General features: G+C 44.7%; 1 protein-coding gene across 1 annotated transcript in view; it reads left to right on the top strand.

Moving 5' to 3' along the window:
- elp2 (elongator acetyltransferase complex subunit 2) overlaps positions 1–18,691 on the top strand; it is an 81,840-nt gene extending 63,149 nt beyond the window's left edge. Inside the window, exons 19-22 of the mRNA XM_063185967.1 lie at positions 2,991–3,112; positions 5,090–5,229; positions 7,718–7,896; positions 17,555–18,691. Coding sequence (XP_063042037.1) covers positions 2,991–3,112; positions 5,090–5,229; positions 7,718–7,896; positions 17,555–17,829 — 716 coding nt within the window. The 3' untranslated portion in view covers positions 17,830–18,691. The remainder of the gene's footprint in view (positions 1–2,990; positions 3,113–5,089; positions 5,230–7,717; positions 7,897–17,554) is intronic.
- The last annotated feature ends 1,065 nt before the right edge of the window (positions 18,692–19,756 follow it).

Raw genomic sequence — 19,756 nt, 5'->3', positions numbered from 1 at the left:
ATGACATTTTGGGAATTGCAAGCGCTGCAGCAAACTCTCTGGCTCTGGAAATGTCAACGGCTGCAGCTTCGTAATATTTTGCTCAGTATGTCAATGCAGCAGCCATATTTTCTCACTGAATGCAGTGAAAAGAGCATTAATTTGACTGGTTGTCAAGCATTCCAGCAAGGGTCTGCAGTTGTGAGAGTAGTATAATGGGACTTTGGAACGTCGGCAAGGTGGGGTTAGTCAGCCTCAGCCAGCTTCTCCATGACGTGTGTATAGTCAGTCAGCAGCCAATCAGAATTCGTAATTCCTTTACTTTTGTTTGTGAATGCAAGCAATGCAGGAAACGTTCTGGATCAGTAAGCTTTCTGGCTAAACGTGACCGTGTCTTCAAACTGAGAGCTGTGAAAGGGCACCATTTTGTCCAGTTGTCAGCCATTTGAGCACCCACCAACATTTGTAAAGGCAGGCAAAGGCAGCAACTTTTCCCTGCTTGGCTCAAAATGTTCCAGACTCATTATATGGCTGACGGTAGGGACACATACACGCAAATTTACGAACTTTGCTATTCATTCCTATGAGAGAGGCGAAGGCAAGCGAAAGCAAGCAAACAGGAACGAAGCGAAGCGAAATTATTAAAGAAAGTTTAATGTTATGCAAATGAGGAGCCTGCCGCGGCCCAATCAAATTAACAACATAACTGTTCCATTCCATTTGATTCGCCGCGACGACCTGATGACGGTTGGATTTCGCCTCTCTTCGCTTCGCCTCCTACGTGTCCCTACCGTAACCTCTCAAGCAGCTTTGTTGGAAGGGCAGCCACAGCTAGTTTGAACACACTTTGACTTGACTCTCCGTGCCCACTGCCCGTTCTCAACCGTGGTGTGTGTGTGTCTGTGTGTGTGCATGTGCGTGTGCGCGTGCGTGCGTGTGTGTACGTGTACATGAGTGTGCCTGTCTGAGTGCGCCTGGGTATTTGAAATATGAATAATCAGCAGGAATTATAGGTTAAAAGAGGGAGATGAGACATCAACCTGATGAAGGAGAGCAAAACATAGCCTTGAAGTAGTACTGTAACTGCAATATGGTCAGTGAACAGGGTTTTTTTTTTTCCCCCCCGAGGTTCCCTAAAGAGAGAGATGAAAACTGCAATGGATAGCAAGATGTGAGGCTGGCATTGACTTCCAGGGTGCTAAATAGAATGACAAGCGGCCAGAAACAAGAGATGAAGGCTGAATCCCAATTTCACTCCTTAGCCCCCTACCTCCTTTACCCTTCCCCTCTGTTTTTACGTGTTCACGTGTAGGTGTAGTGGCGTCCCAATTCACGTTAAGAGAGAGGGGTAGGGGGGCGCTGTGGCGCAGCGTGCTTAGCCCCCCTACATTTGGGCTTGCATGCCCACGGGGGTCCCGGTTCGAGTCCGGCTGGGGTCATTTCCCAATCCGACCCCATCTCTCTGTCCCACTCACTTCCTGTCAACATCTCAGACTGTTCTATCAAATAAAGGCATAAAAGCCCCTAAAAGTATATATATATTTAAAAAAGAGAGAGGGGTAGGGGGAAGCGGAAGGGCTTTCTACCCATTCAAACTGAGATAGTTTGGGGGCAGACTTCAAACGGAGGGATAAGACGGAGGGGTAAGACCGAGTTCCCCGAATGCATTGCGAATGCCTTTTTTCAAAAAAAAAGGCGGTATCCATAAAAGCACACACGTAAAAGTATTTTCGGCAATTTACTGACACTGACATTATTATAATGACAAATAAACATACCCTCCTGACATTATTGTAATGGTGGCCGAACGCGTCCAGACATTATTGTAATTATGAATAAAGCCATCGGGGCATTATGGTAATGAATAATGATGAATAATGTCCTGAACACGTACAAACACGGCACTTCTGTAATAGAGCTGTCTGAGATGATTCACCTCTCTCCATCTCTCCATTTTTTCCTCCCTTTGGCCCTCCCATGTCACTGTCTGTCCCTATCTGTATCTGTCTCTGTCTTTGTCTTTGGTAATGATTCCCTTCTTTCCATTTTTTTTAATTTGGGTTTGATATCAGTCTGACTATTTTTTTTGTCTCTTTTGCCCTCCCATGTCACTGTCTGTCCCTATCTGTATCTGTCTCTGTCTTTGTCTCTCTCTCTCTCTCTCTCTCTCTCTCTCTCTCTCTCTCTCTCTCTCTCTCAAATCAAATCAAATCAAATCAAATCAAACAAAGCTTTATTAGCATGAATGATGCAATCATTGTTGCTAAAGCTGATACAGAAGAAAAACAATATATATATATATATATATATATATATATATATATATATATATATATATATATAAAAATGTATTTTTTTTTAAAGGAAAAGGAATGAAAAACAATAACAAATGTCTTTCATTAAACTAATGCAAATATTAAAATGAAACAAGTAAAATAATTGTGTTAAATTAAACATAAATGAAATTATTCTTAAGGAAACTAACCATGTAGGCCATGTATATAATCTATATTTTTTATTTCGGTACTCATACATAAATACATAGGCCTACATGCTTATACGTGCACATACATGCAAAATATTGTTCAAACATCTCTTAACTGGTGGCATGTCATTAAGTAATCTGCTGCTCTCTCTCTCTCTCTCTCTCTCTCTCTCTCTCTCTCTCTCTCTCTCTCTCTCTCTCTCTCTCTCTCTAATATCTCTCTATATAATAATGTGGTTGTATTCATGTGATGGGATGATGATGATGGGGTGGGGCAAGGTCTGTAAGGTTTGTTGTGGTTATGAGGGAGAGGGCTCCTCCCTTCACTATGCTGGATTTGAACCTATGGAGTTGGCTATATCCTGTAATGTGAAATAGTGAAGGTGGCACAATAAACGATGTGTTAAAATTCATAATTCTCTCTCTCTCTCTCTCTCTCTCTCTCTCTCTCCTCTCTCTCTTCTCTCTCTCTCTCTCTCTCTCTCTCTCTCTCTCTCTCTCTCTCTCTCTCTCTCTCTCTCTCCAGAGTTGCCGTTCTCTCTCTATGCCCATACCGGAAAGGACACGGCGGTGCACTCGCGCATCATCTGGTCATGTGACTGGAGCTTTGACAACAAGTACTTTGTCACGTCGAGTCGAGACAAGAAGGTAGGCACTGGGCACACAAGGGTTAGCCTGGCGACGCCATCCTATGTACTCCACCCAAAGATTTTGGCTCGGCCAACATGATCTCCAAAAATTCTGTGCTCCTGGACACGAATGTTAAGGACACAAAATCTGTGTCCTGGAGCACGGATTTTGCCAAAATTATTTTCCGTGATGGACACACAGAAGTGACTCTATACTCCCACAGCTCTATGTTTCCACAGTCTTGTGTTTTCTCAGGTTTTTTCTAATTTCAAATATTTTGTCTAAAAAAAAATGTCTTACTGACAGGTTAGGGTTAGGGATTGTTTTGGTCTGGGCACAGCTAGTTTTCTTTCATTCATTATATGAGATTGATAGCCTAGCAACCAACTGGAAAAGGTATTTCTCAAAAATATGTCTTTAATGACAGGTTAAGGTTAGGGAATGTTTTGGTCAGGGCACAACTTAAATTGCTGTAGCATTATTTTGTTTAGGATTAGCATTTGGTGTGCATTTTCTAATGATAGAGTTAACACAGTGCTGTGTTTAGCCTATAGAAAGCACTTCTGTGTGCCCATCACAGAAAACAATTCCGTGTCCAGGAGCACGGAAAACAATTCCGTGTCCAGGAGCACAGAATTTTGGCAAAATCCGTGCTCCTAGACACAGATTTCGTGTCCTTAACATCCGTGTCCAGGAGCACGGAATTTTTGCAGATCAGGCTGGCTCGGGCACATCGTCTGGCAAATGCCTCGAGCTCGGTTCTCTCAGTGTTTAGCCAATCAGCAAACAGTTGAGAGTGGTGACTTAGAACTCACCCGCGAGCTCTGATACTGATTGGTTAAGGCAACTATATTCACACTTTCGTTTTGTTAATTGTATGCTTTTGCGACGCTATAACGTAACAGGCATGCTAATAAAGCACAATATGGGTTTTAATTTGAGCTTGGAACTCCAATTAATTTAAATGACAGAGTAAGATCAGACCATCTCCCACCGTCCACGGAGATGGATTACTCATGGCTTTTGCCAGACTGATTGACGGAGTCAACAGCCGGCTTTTCGCCCAGGCTACACGAGGGAAGCTCAGACACATTCATAAACTTCTATTTGAGTACAAGAGGAGTTTGTATTCATTATGTAAGGGTTAACGTTCGGCGAGAAGGTCGCTACCGTGGAATAGCAGCACGACAGAGAGAATCTTTAGACCCCGACGCGGAGCGGAGGGGTCTTGTTCTCTCTGAAGTGCTGCTATTCCACAAAGCGACCGACTCGCCGAACGTTAACCCGCTTATTATATGGATATACTTAAATGATTCACACATGGCGGGGACATTTCTTTAGGCCTATTTAATGATAAGTTTACAATAGTTTTTCATGTCAAAAGATTGTTGCTGCGCAAAACAAAACAGTGCCGTTGTGGAACACCGCTACAGCTAGGTAGCCAGGACAACAGGTGTTGTCTATCACAGCAGCTGATTAGAGTCTTGTTAAAAAGTCGCTTTAGCAGTGAAAAGTCTTGTTGCCATTGACAGCGGTCTGTTATAGACCAACCCGTCCGTTATCGAAAAATAACAGACGTGCGAACGTTGGGGAGCCCCGTTGAAATGAATGGAGCATTCGACCGATGACGTCACACCATATAATAATATTGTATATTGTTATTGCCATTTTAATGAAATTTGGCATGGTCTGACAATTTTTCCCCAACATATATATTGCACCCCTGTCTTACAAATGTGTGTGTGTGTGTGTGTGTGTGTGTGTGTGTGTGTGTGTGTGTGTGTGTGTGTGTGTGTGTGTGTGTGTGTGTGTGTGTGTCTGTGTGTGTCTGTGTGTGTGTGTGTCTGTGTCTGTGTCTGTGTCTGTGTGTGTGTCTGTGTGTGTGCCTGCGTGTACCTGCATGTGCCTGCTTGTGCCGCCTGCGTGTGGCTGCGTGTGCCCGCGTGTGCCCGCGTGTGCCCGCGTGTGCCCGTGTGTGCCCGCGTGTGCCTGCAGGTGATCGTGTGGGGACATGGTGCCTCTGGTGACCTGATGGGAGAGGGGACTGACCCCATCAGACCGTGTGGAGCCGTGCTGGATGTCGGGGACTCGGCCACCGCTGTGGCCTTCTGCCCCCACCCTTGTCCAGACGGCAGGTAAACACACACGCACACACACACACACACACACACACACACACACACACACACACACGCACGCACACACACACACCTTTTCCCCTTTCACACAACCGTTTTGCACACACCTCCTCCCCTTTCAGACAACAGGTACACACATACACACACACACACACACACACACACACACACACACACACACACACACACACACACACACACACACCTTTTCCCCTTTCACACAAGCGGTACGCACACACCTCTTCCCCTTTCAGACAACAGGTACACACATACACACACACACACGCACGTGCGCCCACGCACATACACACACACACACACCTCTTCCACAGGGGACAACAAGGCCCACCTCATGTTACCTCATGACACCTAACACATGAGCAAGACACGCCACAAACACACACACCTCTTCCCCTTTCAGGCAACAGGTACACACACACGTACGCACGCATGCACGCACGCACACTCAGACCTCTTCCACAGGGGAGAACAATGCCCACCTCCTCTCTTTCCCAGATATCAAGTACACACACACACACACACACACACACACACACACACACACACACACACACACACACACACACACACACACACACACACACACACACACACACACACACACACACACACTTCTTCCTTCCTACCCACCATCACCCCCCCTCCACACACACACACACACACCTCAACACTCCCACACTGCCATACACACACACACACACACACACACACACACACACACACACACACACACACACACACACACACACACACACACACACACACACACACACACACACACACACACACACGAATATGCCTTATTGCCCAGACTCTTACCACACTCCACACACCAGCAACCCTCTACCAGCAACCTTGTTGCCCAGACACACAGGCTGTGTGACCTGTGTTTGAACCGCACACACACACACACACACACTCACACACACACACACACACTCACTCAAACACACGCACACAATCTTCTTACATGGCTGCCGTCTGTAGTTCAAAAGCTGCTGTCTGTCTTCAAAGCTCTTCCACATCATCTTTGTTATGCTGACCTTGTAATGAAGACCACACACAGCGCAGCGGAGCACAGCACAGCACAGTGCATCACAGCACAGCACAGCACAGCACAGCACAGCACAGCACAGCACAGCACCGCACCGCACCGCACCGCACCGCACCGCACCGCACCGCACCGCACCGCACCGCACAGCACAGTGCCCTGCCCACTTCTCTGTACAGTACATGCCTAGAATTACGCACCAGGGGTGCATTTCTCGAAGGCGTAGTTATTAGCAGATAGCAACTTGGGTAGTTGCCAATGGGAAATTGCAAAGTAGCTACCAAAGTTAGCAACTACGCTTTCGAGAAATGCACCCCTGATGCGGAAATCATTTTCAGTTGCTCCTCAGCATTTAACCCAGCTAAATGGCCCCTGTTATAAATTAGCTGCTGCCAGAATAGCAATGACCAAGTTGTTATCTATCACTAAAGACCTTCTGTACGGCCATACAGTAGGGATGTAGCACTACGATAGTAACGTTTTATTTTTTTTGGTGAATACTACAGCATTCACTGGTGGAGAGGTGTGCATTAAGGGGCTACTATAGTGAAAGCCCTCCAAAGCCCTCTCTGTAATTCGGATGAAAGATTGTTGTCCGCTTCTAATCAGTATGACTACCAAAGACGAGAGTTTGTGTGTGTGTGTGTGTGTGTGTGTGTGTGCACGCACGTGTGTGTGCGCGTTTATATGCGTGCGTTCGTGTGTGTGTTTTCCAGTCCATTTATTTCACAAACCAAAAGGAAGTGAAAATTGGGCAGCGCTGTAGACTTCCCCATGGGAATAATTTGCGTCTTGAAAAGTGTAGCATTGCTTTAATGGGAATTCAAATGGCCACTCTGTTTTTTTTTGTTTTCATACACTGTCTGAATTTTTTCATTTCCATTTTTGTAGGTAGTTGTTAACAGCTTAATTCCGAGTGCTAACTTAATGTACGTTTCACACTTGTGTACAAAGCCCACAACCTTTCATCCTTCATCTGAAGTCATATTAAAACCATGACATTTGCACAAACCACAACACAAGTCGGTAATACCATCCGGAATTCGTCTTCATTTATTCTCACAGAACAATACAATACAATAACCAGTGATAGTTCTCTATCAAAGCAGTACAGATTGTTCTTGGTGCCTCAGATTCAGATTCAGATTCAGATAACAGTTTGCGGTCCCAGTCTCCATCAGTCAATGAATAAATGCCTAGTGCCTAGTGCCTGAGTTCTGTTCTGTTCTGTTCTAAATAACTGACATGGGTTTTTGTCTGCGTGCGTGCGTGCGTGCGTGCGTGCGTGCGTGCGTGCGCGCGCGTGCGTGTGTGTGTGTGTGTGTGTGTGTGTGTGTGGGTGTGTGTGAGTGTGTGTGTGTGTGTGTGTGTGTGTGTGTGTGTGTGTGTGTGGGTGTGTGTGACCCTCCACAGCTACCTGTTGGCGGTGGGTTTGGAGAGTGGTCGCATCCTGCTGTACAAGTGGCGACCACCAGGGGCAGCGGCGGCAGCAGCAGGAGATCAGACGTCCACAGGAAGTGCTGCAGCTGGGGGCTGGACCAAATGCGGCGAGACGGACGCTTCGTATCCTTTCATCAAAGATGTTCAATATGGTAGCCAAAAGATCATCATACCACATGTCACCAATGCAACAAAGTGGGATCAAGTCCGGTGTCCGAAATAGGCGTGACTTGCCATTGAACTCCGTTCATTCTCCTAGTCTCCTAGGCTGTGTCTAATATGGCGCACTTGTGCACTTCGGGCACTATGTTTCAGTGCGTAGATAACGAAAATTGTGGTGGTTGCCCTAACAATGGTCAAAAACGCAGTGCTTGAATGATGGACACAGCATGCACTAAACGGCCGCCATGTTTTTAACGTAATGGCAGAAACGTGGCGTCCGTTTCAGTTGAAGAATTTGGTCAACAGACTCTTTGTTCTGTAGGTAATGTTGCTGAGACGCCAACCTTTTCAAGTCAAGCCAAGTATTGTATACAAGATAGTTGCCATTTGGGGTGAAGAAAACAAAGAAAGTTGGCGTCTGCGCCTTAACTTAGGATCGCTTGTTGCTTGTTGCTTGGTGCTCACCAAAAATAGTGATACTAGGACAGTCAAAAAGATGAGGCGCGCACACAAGGCTTGCAGGTTCAATAAGTGTATTGTGGCCGACAAATTAACAAAAGAAGTCAACGGAAAATATCTGGAGCTACAAACGTTTCGGATCTAGTCCATTATACAAGCACGAGACGCTGTGCAATGTAAACAGTAGCCAACCAATATTTTGGCGAGCTAATACTGTGCTACCCGTTCCCTTCCAGTGCATAGTGCATAGTGCCCAAACTTTTCCACAACACTACGCACTAACTAGAGACCTCAATGCAACTGTGTGTACTATGCTCTAACCACCAGTGCACTGACACAAGTGCACATTTTAGACATAGCACTAGTCTCCTAAAGGAGCATGGCGAATGGCTGCCGTAGGACTGCAACTTACAACCTTAAAGGGACACTGTGTGAGATTTTTAGTTGTTTATTTCCAGAATTCATGTTGCCCATTCACTAATGTTACCTTTTTCATGAATACTTACCACCAGCATCAAATTCTAAGTATTCATTATGACTGGAAAAATGGCACTTTTCATACATGAAAAGCGGGATCTTCTTCTCCATGGTCGGCCATTTTGAATTTCCAAAATTAGCCATTTTTAGCTGCAAAAATGACAGTACTTGGACCATACTAGAAAATATTTGTTAATTACTCAGTAAACTTTCATTTAAAGAATAGGCAGCCCAGTTTCAATGAGCAGCATAGTTGCAGTACCTTTTTTGACCATTTCCTGCACAGTGTCCCTTTAAATCATGTGGATTCCGGAAGAAACTCCTTATTAACTCTAAGGGTGTCCGCACATCGGCTCCGACAGCACTGCGGAGCACTACGTGCTACGCGCACACACGCACACGCACACTCGCTATAATAAAACTCAAATACTCTGTGTAATAAAATGCACAGATGATAAAATATCCAGATCCTGACTTTGTAGGATTTTTGACTTTGTAGGTGTTTTCATTATCGACGTCAGTTCAGTTCATCACATTATTACGAAAACCACACAGAATGTGCATTAGAATGTGTAGATTCAGAATCCAATAATAACCCTTAATTTTACGGTTTGGGACCCAACGCATGAGAGGCTAAATGTATTTTTACGTGACATGGTAGTGAATGTGTTTAAAACACAAAAAAATCTATCATTATTGTGGTCAGTTCACACTCTAAGCAGCCTGGTACTACTTCCTGTTTGGTATACATGCCATGGAGACACTGTTCTGTTAAGGTCACATTTAATATTTGATTTTATCAATGCATCTCTAGGAAGACCACCTATGTCACAACCATAATGTGTCAACACCATAGTGCATAAAAATAAGGGTTATTCCAGTATTTTGTATAATAATAACTTTATTGGCAAGTCCTTAAGTGACTGCTGATGTACCAGATGATTACGTGTTATTATGAAAAGTAGGTTTATTTGTCAACTCCGTAATAGTCAACTCCATAAGATTTTCTTATGGAGTTGACATGCAAAATCTTATGGAGTTGACAAATTCACCAAAAACTGCTCAATATGCTAATATGATATTCTTTTCAAATGTAGAAACAGGAGGAAAAGTTATTTTAGGATATTATATGTATATTAATGTGCATACAATGCATATAACTGCATCATTTTTTCGATATATGGACAAAAAAAGTTTAATTCAAAACAAATAAACTTTTTAAAAAGAGAAGCTAATTCTTTAATATGTTTTTTTGTTTAGGCAATAAAGGGTCATTAGATCTATACCACCATGTATTTTAACCACTTTAGGTGTTTTCCTCATGGTTGCAAAATAAAAGATAAAGTCTGAAAATGCCAAGTTTTCGAACTATGTGTGTTAATAACAGTCTTAAATTAAAATTTAAATATATACATTACACATTATTGTACATCAAGGTAACTAAGTATCATTACAATTCAAATCAGAGCTCAAGATTCTTGTTGGACTATTATAATAATTTAATTATGCACTTTTCTTGTGTCTGACGGAGTTGACGAAAATCTAGGTGTGAAGGTACATGTTAATTTGTTAAAAATGCCTTTTTACCTGGAGCCTGTATTTTTACATACCTGAAAACTACACATCTTTATCTACATGAATATATTACCATCAACAATATATTCTGCATTTTCAAAATCAGGTTTTCAAAACGTGTTTTGTCCCATCTCTCAAGAATCCCTGGTTAACATTCTAACCAAATGTGCTGTTCTTAAAAATGTTAAAGTATGTATCACGATTTAACCAACTTTTGCGATACGTGTATCGCAAGCCGTGATATCGTGATATCGATACATTTTCGATATATCGTACAGCCCTACTCTGGACTTTGTCGGAGCCAGTGTGCAGAGGCCCTAAGTCTCTATGTACCTGATCAATCGTCTCCGTTCTCTGCTCTTCACAGTACCAGCACAGCTTCATTTATCATGCCGGTAGCTTGAGGATGTTCCTATTCGTCTTTTAATAAGTCAACAGGATATGTTTACACTTTAAAGTGGAAATGCTTCTCATCAGTCATTGTGATCATGCTGTGTCATTGCCATCATCTCCACTGCACACAGTGTACACAGACCCTCACACTTAACACATCACACTTGTGAGAAGTTGGGCAAGGGACAACTTGTATGCAAATAGTTGTGTGTGGGCCCAGTGTGCGTCTTGGTGTATCGTCACAGACAAAGTGTCCGCAGAGACGTGAAGTCGGACTGAGGGAAAAGGTGACTGGAGTTACTTGGTCCCAAGGGTAAGGGGCTTTCAAATCACTATGCCCTAGGCCTGCCTAAAGCCATCAACGACCCTGACCCTTTTCTGTGTGGGAGCGTGTCTATGTTCCCACAGCCCATTGGTACCACAGCCCATTGGTCCCACATCACTAAGATTTTTAACATTATTTTTAGGCCTATTGGTTCTCTTAGTTTACTTGGAAATGTGGGAACATGGAGTTGTAGAGCATAGGGCTTATATTTGAATAATTTCTTAAAGCTGTGGGAACATGGAGCAGCAGGAATAAGCTGGGACCAATGGGCTGTGGGACCAATGGGCCGTGGGACCAATGGGCTGTGGGAACATAGAGCTGACCCCTTCTGGGGGTGTACAGTAATAAAAGCCTCCATTTTGTAAACTGTTCTCGTGCTGACAGAGCACTTGGCCCTTACCTGCCTGCCTACCTGCTGACATGATGAGGCTGCTGCAGATCTCCAAGGCTAGCCAGGCTAAACTCAGCCCAGGGCTAATGGAAAAATGGCTGCTCTGAGCTGCAGACTTGATGCGGCACGCCGGCCGTGTTTTCTATTAAGAAAGCCTATTTGTGTTTGCGTTGCATTCAAGGACAGTTTACTTTATGGGAACACTTGAAGATGCCCGTAAGGGGAGTGGAAGAGAAGAGAAGGGAGAAGAGAGAATTCTATTTTGAGCTCGTGGTAATGGATATGAAGGGAGTGCTGAATGTCTTCAGGGGGGAAACAAAGATGCATTTTAAGTGAGTGATAATGTCTGATCTATGAACTGAGCTTTGCGTGCGTGCGTGCGTGCGTGCGTGCGTGTTCTTGTGTGTGTGTGTTTGTGTGTGTGTGTTCTTGTGTGTGTGCGTGTGTACTTGTGTGTGTGCATGCGCGGGCACGTATGCACTTGTGTGCGTGTGTGTGTGTGTGTGTGTGTGTGTGTGTGTGTGTGTGTGTGTGTGTGTGTGTGTGTGTGTGTGTGTGTGCGCGCGCACGCGCGCATATGCACTTGTGTGTGTGTGTGCATGAGAGAGAGAGCACGAGTGAACGAGTGTCTGATTGTGCTTCTGGGTGTTTGCGTGTGTGTGTGGGCGTGTGTGTTTTCACACATTTGGCTGTAAATAATGTCTATTTTCTTTGTCACGTGTGATGTTACACATCTGGGATTTCATATGTCTGATATCTTTAGACTGCCATGAGTCATTCGACTTGAACGGGGACACCTTCAGCAATTAAACTTGTTTACAACACACTGAGAGTGAGACTTAAACTGATTGCCGTTTCACTGAATAAGAGCTACAGTAATGGTCACATTAAAGGTACCCTGTGCAGGAAATGGTCAAAAAAGGTACTGCAACTATGCTGCTCATTGAAACTGGGCTGCCTATTGCCAAATTTGATCTTTGATATGATAAAGTAATATTTTCCAGTATGGCCCCAGTATAGTCATTTTTGCAGCTAAAAATGGCTATTTCTTGAAATTCAAAATGGCGGACCATGGAGAAGATCCCCCTTTTCATGTAAGAAAAGTGCATTTTTCCAGTCATAATGAATACTAAGAATTTGATGGTGGTGGAAAGTATTCATGGAAAAGGTAACATAAGTGAATGGGTAGCAAGAATTCTGGAAATAAACAACAAAAATCTCACACAGTGTCCCTTTAACGCTAAATCATTTTTTCCTCCAGAGGCTGGTTGGAATTTAAAATCTACCGTGTCAGTTGAGGATAGCTCTGGTCAGGTACTGTACGTTTCTGAATTGTGATTTACAATGATGGACAAAAAAGTGGTAAAAATCTTACGGGATACGGAAAAAATACGGGGCACTTCATTATTGGGGGTGGGGGTCCTCCCACCCGAAAATATTTCTTAGATGTAATTTCTTGCGTTTTAACTTAAAACTTTTTAATTGTGTCCCGTGTCAGCTCATGGAACGGTACTTTTATTTCTACATACGGGACGATTCCGTATTTCAAGGGACTGTTGGCGTGATAAGGTATAACCGGACAAATAGACCAGCCGTGACGCGATTGAAGCGACAGAGGATCGCTTCTGTGCAGCAAGAGCGATACGAGCGATTGAAGCGACTAGCGTTTGTCCAGGCAAAGCATTCAAACATTCCCATTGACTGTGGTCACTGACCTCTATACAGTCATTGGCTGTCGCGGCTGGTCGCCAAACCGCGTCATAGAAAGTTGAAAGGATTTCAACTTAAAACTGTCGCTCTCTGCGTGCGAATCGCTCCAGTCTCCAGAATCGTTTTGGTCGCGCGACTCAATACAAAGTCAATTACTTCCGTCGCTCGCCACGCTCTTGGGGTGTATTTGTGCGGTAAGCAAGCTTGTACAAAATTCCGAATTGTATGAATTTGAATTCAAAGTAACGCCATAATATGAACACTAGGTGGTGGTGGTCTATAGTCTCTTTTCCATTGGGTTCCGCGTTCCGGTGCGGGCTTTATAAATATTCATGAAACTTGACGGGGGGGTCGATGGTGCTGTCTCGCACGCATTTCCATACAACAGGGACTAGAACTGGGCCATATGATCAGCTGCTGCAACTAGCCGCGACAACACCGTGTTTTCACGCCATTGTGAATCTAAGCCCTAATCTAAACAATAGGACCTATATAGGACTAAATATAACCAGCGATCTCCTTCTCTTAGACCCATAGACATGTGTTTGGGCTTGTTCGAAAGCTGCGAATCTTAGCTTTTCACAGGTTTTTACTGAACGTTTTTATGTTCTTTCAATCCAAAGTTATATAACTTAAAGCGGCCGCTGTTTCAAGTGAAAAAATAGCGCTTTCCAACCATTTTTTTTTTACCTCGTCATTTTGTTTTCGAACAGACAGCGATCTCCTTAACCTAGACCTACAGACATGTGTTAGGGCTTGTTCGAAAGCTGAGATTCTAAGCTTTTTACAGGTTTTCACGGAACGTTTTTATGTTCTTTCAATCCAAAGTTACATAACTTAAAGCGGCCGCTGTTTCAAGCGAAAAAATAGCGCTTTCCAATTATTTTTTTTATCTCGTCATTTTTTCCCGAACAGCCAGCGATCACCTTAACCTAGACCTACAGACATGTGTTAGGGTTTGTTCAAAAGCTGAGAATCTTAGCTTTTTACAGGTTTTTACGGCACGTGTTTATGTTCTTTAAATCCAAAGTTATTTAACTTTAAGCGGTCGCCACTTCAAGTAAACAATGGCGTTGTTCTCCAGCCGGATAGAGAGGAAATCTTTTTTTGTCATGGCTGTGTTCTTTGTTCCCTCGAATAAACCACAGTTGTCTTTTTCATTCGAAATTTTCATTTTTACATTTAATTTGATAACAGCAAATTCGCCATCCCTCTGCAGGTTCGTATATGAAGATATGTGCAATGAAAAGGGCTACTTTAGTGTGCCCTATTTTGCATGGTGGTAAAAAAAAATCCGACTTCTCACAAGGAGGAGGCGTGGAGCTTTGGAAATAGCGTGATTTTAAAATAATAGCCTAATAGGCTAATAATATAACTCCTTGGCCAAGGACTGGAGTTAGGCTACTTTAAAGAACATGATAATTGCTTGAGCAAATTTTCTCTGTCTACTGTAAAAACTGCCGACAGAAAAGCGATGTTGATTTTTAAAGTGCGTGGGTGGGGATAGATGTTTGCACATGCCGGTAAATCCTAACACAGGCAACATTTAGCCTAGTGGAATTCAGCTCCGCACGCCTCGAACCACGTCTTTCGCGATTCTATAATCGCCCCTGTTTGAGCCCTGTTTGAGCTGATGATGGGTGTGTATGGGTGGAGTAAATGCAAAAAGAAAGCGAAACCACGCCCCAGCAGCGCGCAGCCCCGTTCTAACAGGGCTAGTCGAAAAGGGGCTTATGTACTCTCAATGGGTGGTGTAGCTTAAATTCAAAGAAATTCAAGGTAATGACACCACCTAGTGTTCATATTATGGCATTACTTTGAATTCAAATTCATTCAATTCGGAATTTCGTACAAGATGGGTAGTAGGGATGGTGGGGGAATAGAGGGCTTCATGTGTAGGAGGGATGGGATGGGCTGGGAGGGGAACGGAGAGTTTTGTGGGTAGGAGAGCAGCAGGAGGCTGATGAAGATTGAGATGCATTCTTATTTTCAACTCCACTGCCTGCCGTCTATGCCCCGACACACACACACACACGCACACTTGACATACAGTCTATAATGCCACTCACACTTCACCGCATTGTTTGTCACAGCTGACGTTAATAAGCCCAAATCGCAGCCAGCCATCGATCGACCTGTCGCAAGACCGCACCGCACGCACGCACGCACACCATACAACAGCATTAAAGCACACACACGTCCTACTACAACACTAAAACACACACACACACACACACACACACACACACACACACACTGAACACACACACCACACTCCAACACTTAAACGCAAATGCACACACACACACACCATACCACACCACTAAAACACACACACACACACACAGGAACGTAGTACGTACACACACACACACACACACACACACACACACTAACTTCCTCCTCAAAGAATGAGCTCAGCTTTTGTCTTTTCAGCACAAAATGTCCTGCGTTCAAGGGTAACAGGAGGGTGTGAGTGCCGTCTGCCTGCGTGTAGGCTTACATTACTTATGTCTGTGGTTTTAATTCATGCGCTGGGTTTGTGTGTGTACATCTAAAAGGTGTGTGTGTGTGTGAATTTCTCTGCCTGTGTGCGTCTGTCTGTCTGTCTGTCTGTCTGTGTCTGTCTATGTCTGTCTATGTCTGTGTGTGCGTGTGTCTGAACGTGTCTGCCTGCCTGCCTGTCCGTCTGTGCGTGCAGGTGTATGTCTGTCTGGCTGTCTGTCTATCTATGTCTGTGTCTGTCTGTGTGTGCGTGTGTCTGAACGTGTCTGTCTGCCTGCCTGTCCGTCTGTGCGTGCATGTGTCTGTCTGTCTGTCTGTGTCTGTCTGTGTCTGTCTGTGTGTGCGTGTGTCTGAACGTGTCTGCCTTTCTGGCTGTCTGTCTGTGCTTGCAGGTGTCTGAACGTGTCTGTCTGTGCGTGTGTGTGTCTGAACGTGTCTGTGTGTGCGTGTGTCTGAACGTGTCTGTGTGCAGTCAGTCTGTCTGTCTGTCTGTGTCTGTCTGTGTGTGCGTGTGTCTGAACGTGTCTGTGCGTGTGTGTGTCTGAACAAGTCTGTGTCTGTCTGTGTCTGTGTCTGTCTGTGTGCGTGCGTGTGTCTGAACGTGTCTGTGCGTGTGTGTGTGTGTGTGTGTGTGTGTGTGTGTGTGTGTGTGTGTGTGTGTGTGTGTGTGTGTGTCTGCGTGTCTGTGTCGGTGTGTGTGTCTGCGTGTCTGTGTCGGTGTGTGTAGGTAATTGGAAAAAGTAAACAGCAGGAAAGTGAGAAGAATGAGTGTGTTGTCTGAGCACACAGACAGAAAGACGGCCAATTCAGACAGGGCAGAGATGGTGTGCATTACAGATGAGGTTCTCTGCTGAGGAGGTGGGGGCAGAGGGGGGGAGCGGAGGAGGGAAGTTGGGGGGGGGTGAGGCCAAGGTGTCGTGCCATCCAGTAAGGACTAGAGAAATGGAGAGTCTACAGTAGGGCTGTACGATATCAGAAATAATTTCGCTACACGATAACAGCATGCAATACCTCGATAACGATATTTGATATTTAAACGATATTTAGAAATGTAGTCGAGTGGTTTTTCTTGTCACTAATTTGTCAGTCTGTGTAGGGGGCGTGGCGGCTTTGGTCATGGTGGGCTTCTTGCGCATTTGTTGATATTCAGCTAGTGATTGGACTGCACAGAAATATTTTACTTGATAGCGATGATTAATTCATTTTTGCTATATGCATATCTCCGCTCTTGGTATCGCGATATCGATACATTTTCGATATATTGTGCAGCCTTAGTCTAAAGCACTGCTGTTTCTGTATAATACTGCGTGCGTGCGTGCGTGCGTGCCTGCGTGCGTGCCTGTGTGCGTGCGTGCCTGCGTGCGTGTGAGCGAGAGAGACAGACGGTGTGTGTCAATGTGAGTGTGCAAGCAGGAGAGGGCAAAAAGGCAAACGTTCTGAAATCCTGGCAGCGTATGTGTTTGTGATGATGTGTCACAAAGTCAAAGACAATGGGAGTGTGTGTGAGGGAGAGAAGGCGCACAGAATACTGTTTGTGTCTGGAGACAAGAGCAAACAAAAGGTACAAAAATAAATACACAATCTGTCTGCCGGTGTGTGTATGTGTGAAAAACTAAAGAGAGGAAGACTAGGAGGTGTGCGTGCGTGCATGCGTGTGTGTGTGTTTTTGTGTCTGTGTGTTCATGCACACGTACTGTACAGTACGTACGTGTCTTGAGTATCTTAAGTGTGTATGTCCTTGTCCTCTCCTTGCCCTTGCAGGAGTGGAGTTTGTTTTATTTTCTCTTTTTTTTGTCTTCTTCCTTGACTTCAGTCCTCTTCAGCCAGAGCCACACGCTGCCAGTGAAGCGTCTCCGCTGGAGGCCCAGGGCAGGCAGGGCGGGCCAGGGGGGGCGGCAGAGGGAGACCGCTCCCCAGCTGCAGCAGCCAGGTCAGGAGGGGGGTCCTGGGGCCGACGCGGACGTGGAGGGAGAGGAGGAGGAGGAGGCTGCCACCTGGGTGCAGCTGGCGAGCGCCGGAGACGACCACGCCGTCAAGATATTTAACGTCAGCCGAGAGGCGGTGGAGCGGCAGAGCAGAGAGCTTTGACTGAGAGCCGTGGGCAGATAGAGCATGTGCACACACACACACACAGACACACACACACATACACACGCACACACACACACACACACACACACACACACACACATACACACGCACACATACAAACGCACACACACACACACACACACACACACACACACACACACACACACACACACACACACACACACACACACACACACACACACACACCTGGCTGGCTCTCTTTCCACCCATCATTAACACATTCACATGAATCACCTGACTTTTCCCCCCCTAAACTTTTCCTGAACTTTCTTGGTGGATTTTCATTTGCAGTCTCTGACAGCACACTGTCTCACACATATCATTTTGGTCTGACGCACAATTCCTCTTTCTCTTACTACCCCCAAATAAGCAGACAATATGCATACACTCACAAAATGCACATTTTGTCTCTCTGCTTCTCTTTTCTCTGTCTTCTTCCCCTTCTACATTTGTATGTAGTAATACTGTATCTTCATAAGCACTTCCCTGGTCATATTTCAAAAAGGAAAATGAAAGTTACTTCTTGCTACCTTCTCCACTAACCATGGTCAAGTGGACACACACACACACACACACACACACACACACACACACACACACACACACACACACACACACACACACACACACACACACACACACACACACACACACACACACACTCCAGACCTGAGTGAAATAAAGCGGGGCTTCATTTAGAATTAAAACACGTACACATTTTCCATTTCCTGTCTTGCCAAAAGCATACTGACTCAACAGCTTACAAGACTCAAGATTATTATGTATATGCATTGTTTTTGTATTCCTATATGTAAAGACCTGAGTTAATATTGTAATAAATGGGATTTGATATTTATTCCGTTCCACTCCTTTATGTGAAAGTGATGACACAGGTCTGCATGTGTGTAGTGTGCAAGTGTGTGTGCGTCAGAGTAAAATGTGATACTAGATGTTTCCCCGATAAGTAAATATAATACTGTGCAATTCTAGCTTGAGATCATCCCATCCAGTGGTGTAGTCTACGTAGAACGCAGGTATACAGAGTATACCCACTTCTAAATTTTAGGGGCTTCAGTATACCCACTTAAAATTGATTGATCCATTATTTTGAATGGCACAAATATATACAGTATACCCACTTCCAAAAATGCTCGAATATACAGTATACCCACTTCAAAAAAGTAGACTACACCGCTGATCCCATCCATCCTACCTACCCATGTTTACCTACCCTTCATCATCTGAACAGTGTCAGGGCCTCCGCACATTGGCTCCGACAGCACTGCGGAGCACTTTCGCTTCAGACACAATTCTGACCCCCAAACCCAATTTCACATGAACTTTAGCATGGATAGTCAATGGTCCGCTCCGACAAAATAGAACTCGTCTCTGATGGCTTGCCGACATCCACGAATGTCCACGGACATCGGCGCAGATGTGCGGCGTTGTATTGACAACAATGGAATCGAACTTTGGCAGAGCAGTGCTCAGCACTTTGTTGGAGCCGATGTGCGGAGGCCCTTATGGTAGGGACACATAGGAGGCGAAGCAAGCGAAGCGAAGAGAGGCGAAATCCAACCGTCATCAGTCGTCGCGGCGAATCAAATGGAATGGAACAACAGTTATGTTGTTGATTTGATTGGGCCACGGCAGACGAATCCGCTCCTCATTTGCATAACATTAAACTTTCTTTAATAATTTCGCTTCGCTCCTGTTCGCTTGCTTTCGCTTGCCTTCGGCTCTCTCATAGGAATTAATGGCAAAGTTTGCAAATTTGCGTGTATGTGTCCCTACCGTTAGTCTCTTGGAACAGGAATACAATTATTCAGAATACCTTCACACGTCCTCCCCCAGTGTTTCCAGAGATACAGCTTTTAGTTACGGTACTCTGACATCAGACTAG

The sequence above is a fragment of the Engraulis encrasicolus genome, chromosome 20 (assembly GCF_034702125.1).
Source record: "Engraulis encrasicolus isolate BLACKSEA-1 chromosome 20, IST_EnEncr_1.0, whole genome shotgun sequence".
Lineage (NCBI taxonomy): Eukaryota > Metazoa > Chordata > Actinopteri > Clupeiformes > Engraulidae > Engraulis > Engraulis encrasicolus.
The sequence above is the reverse complement of the archived record's forward strand: the minus strand, read 5'-3'. Positions and strand labels throughout refer to the sequence as shown.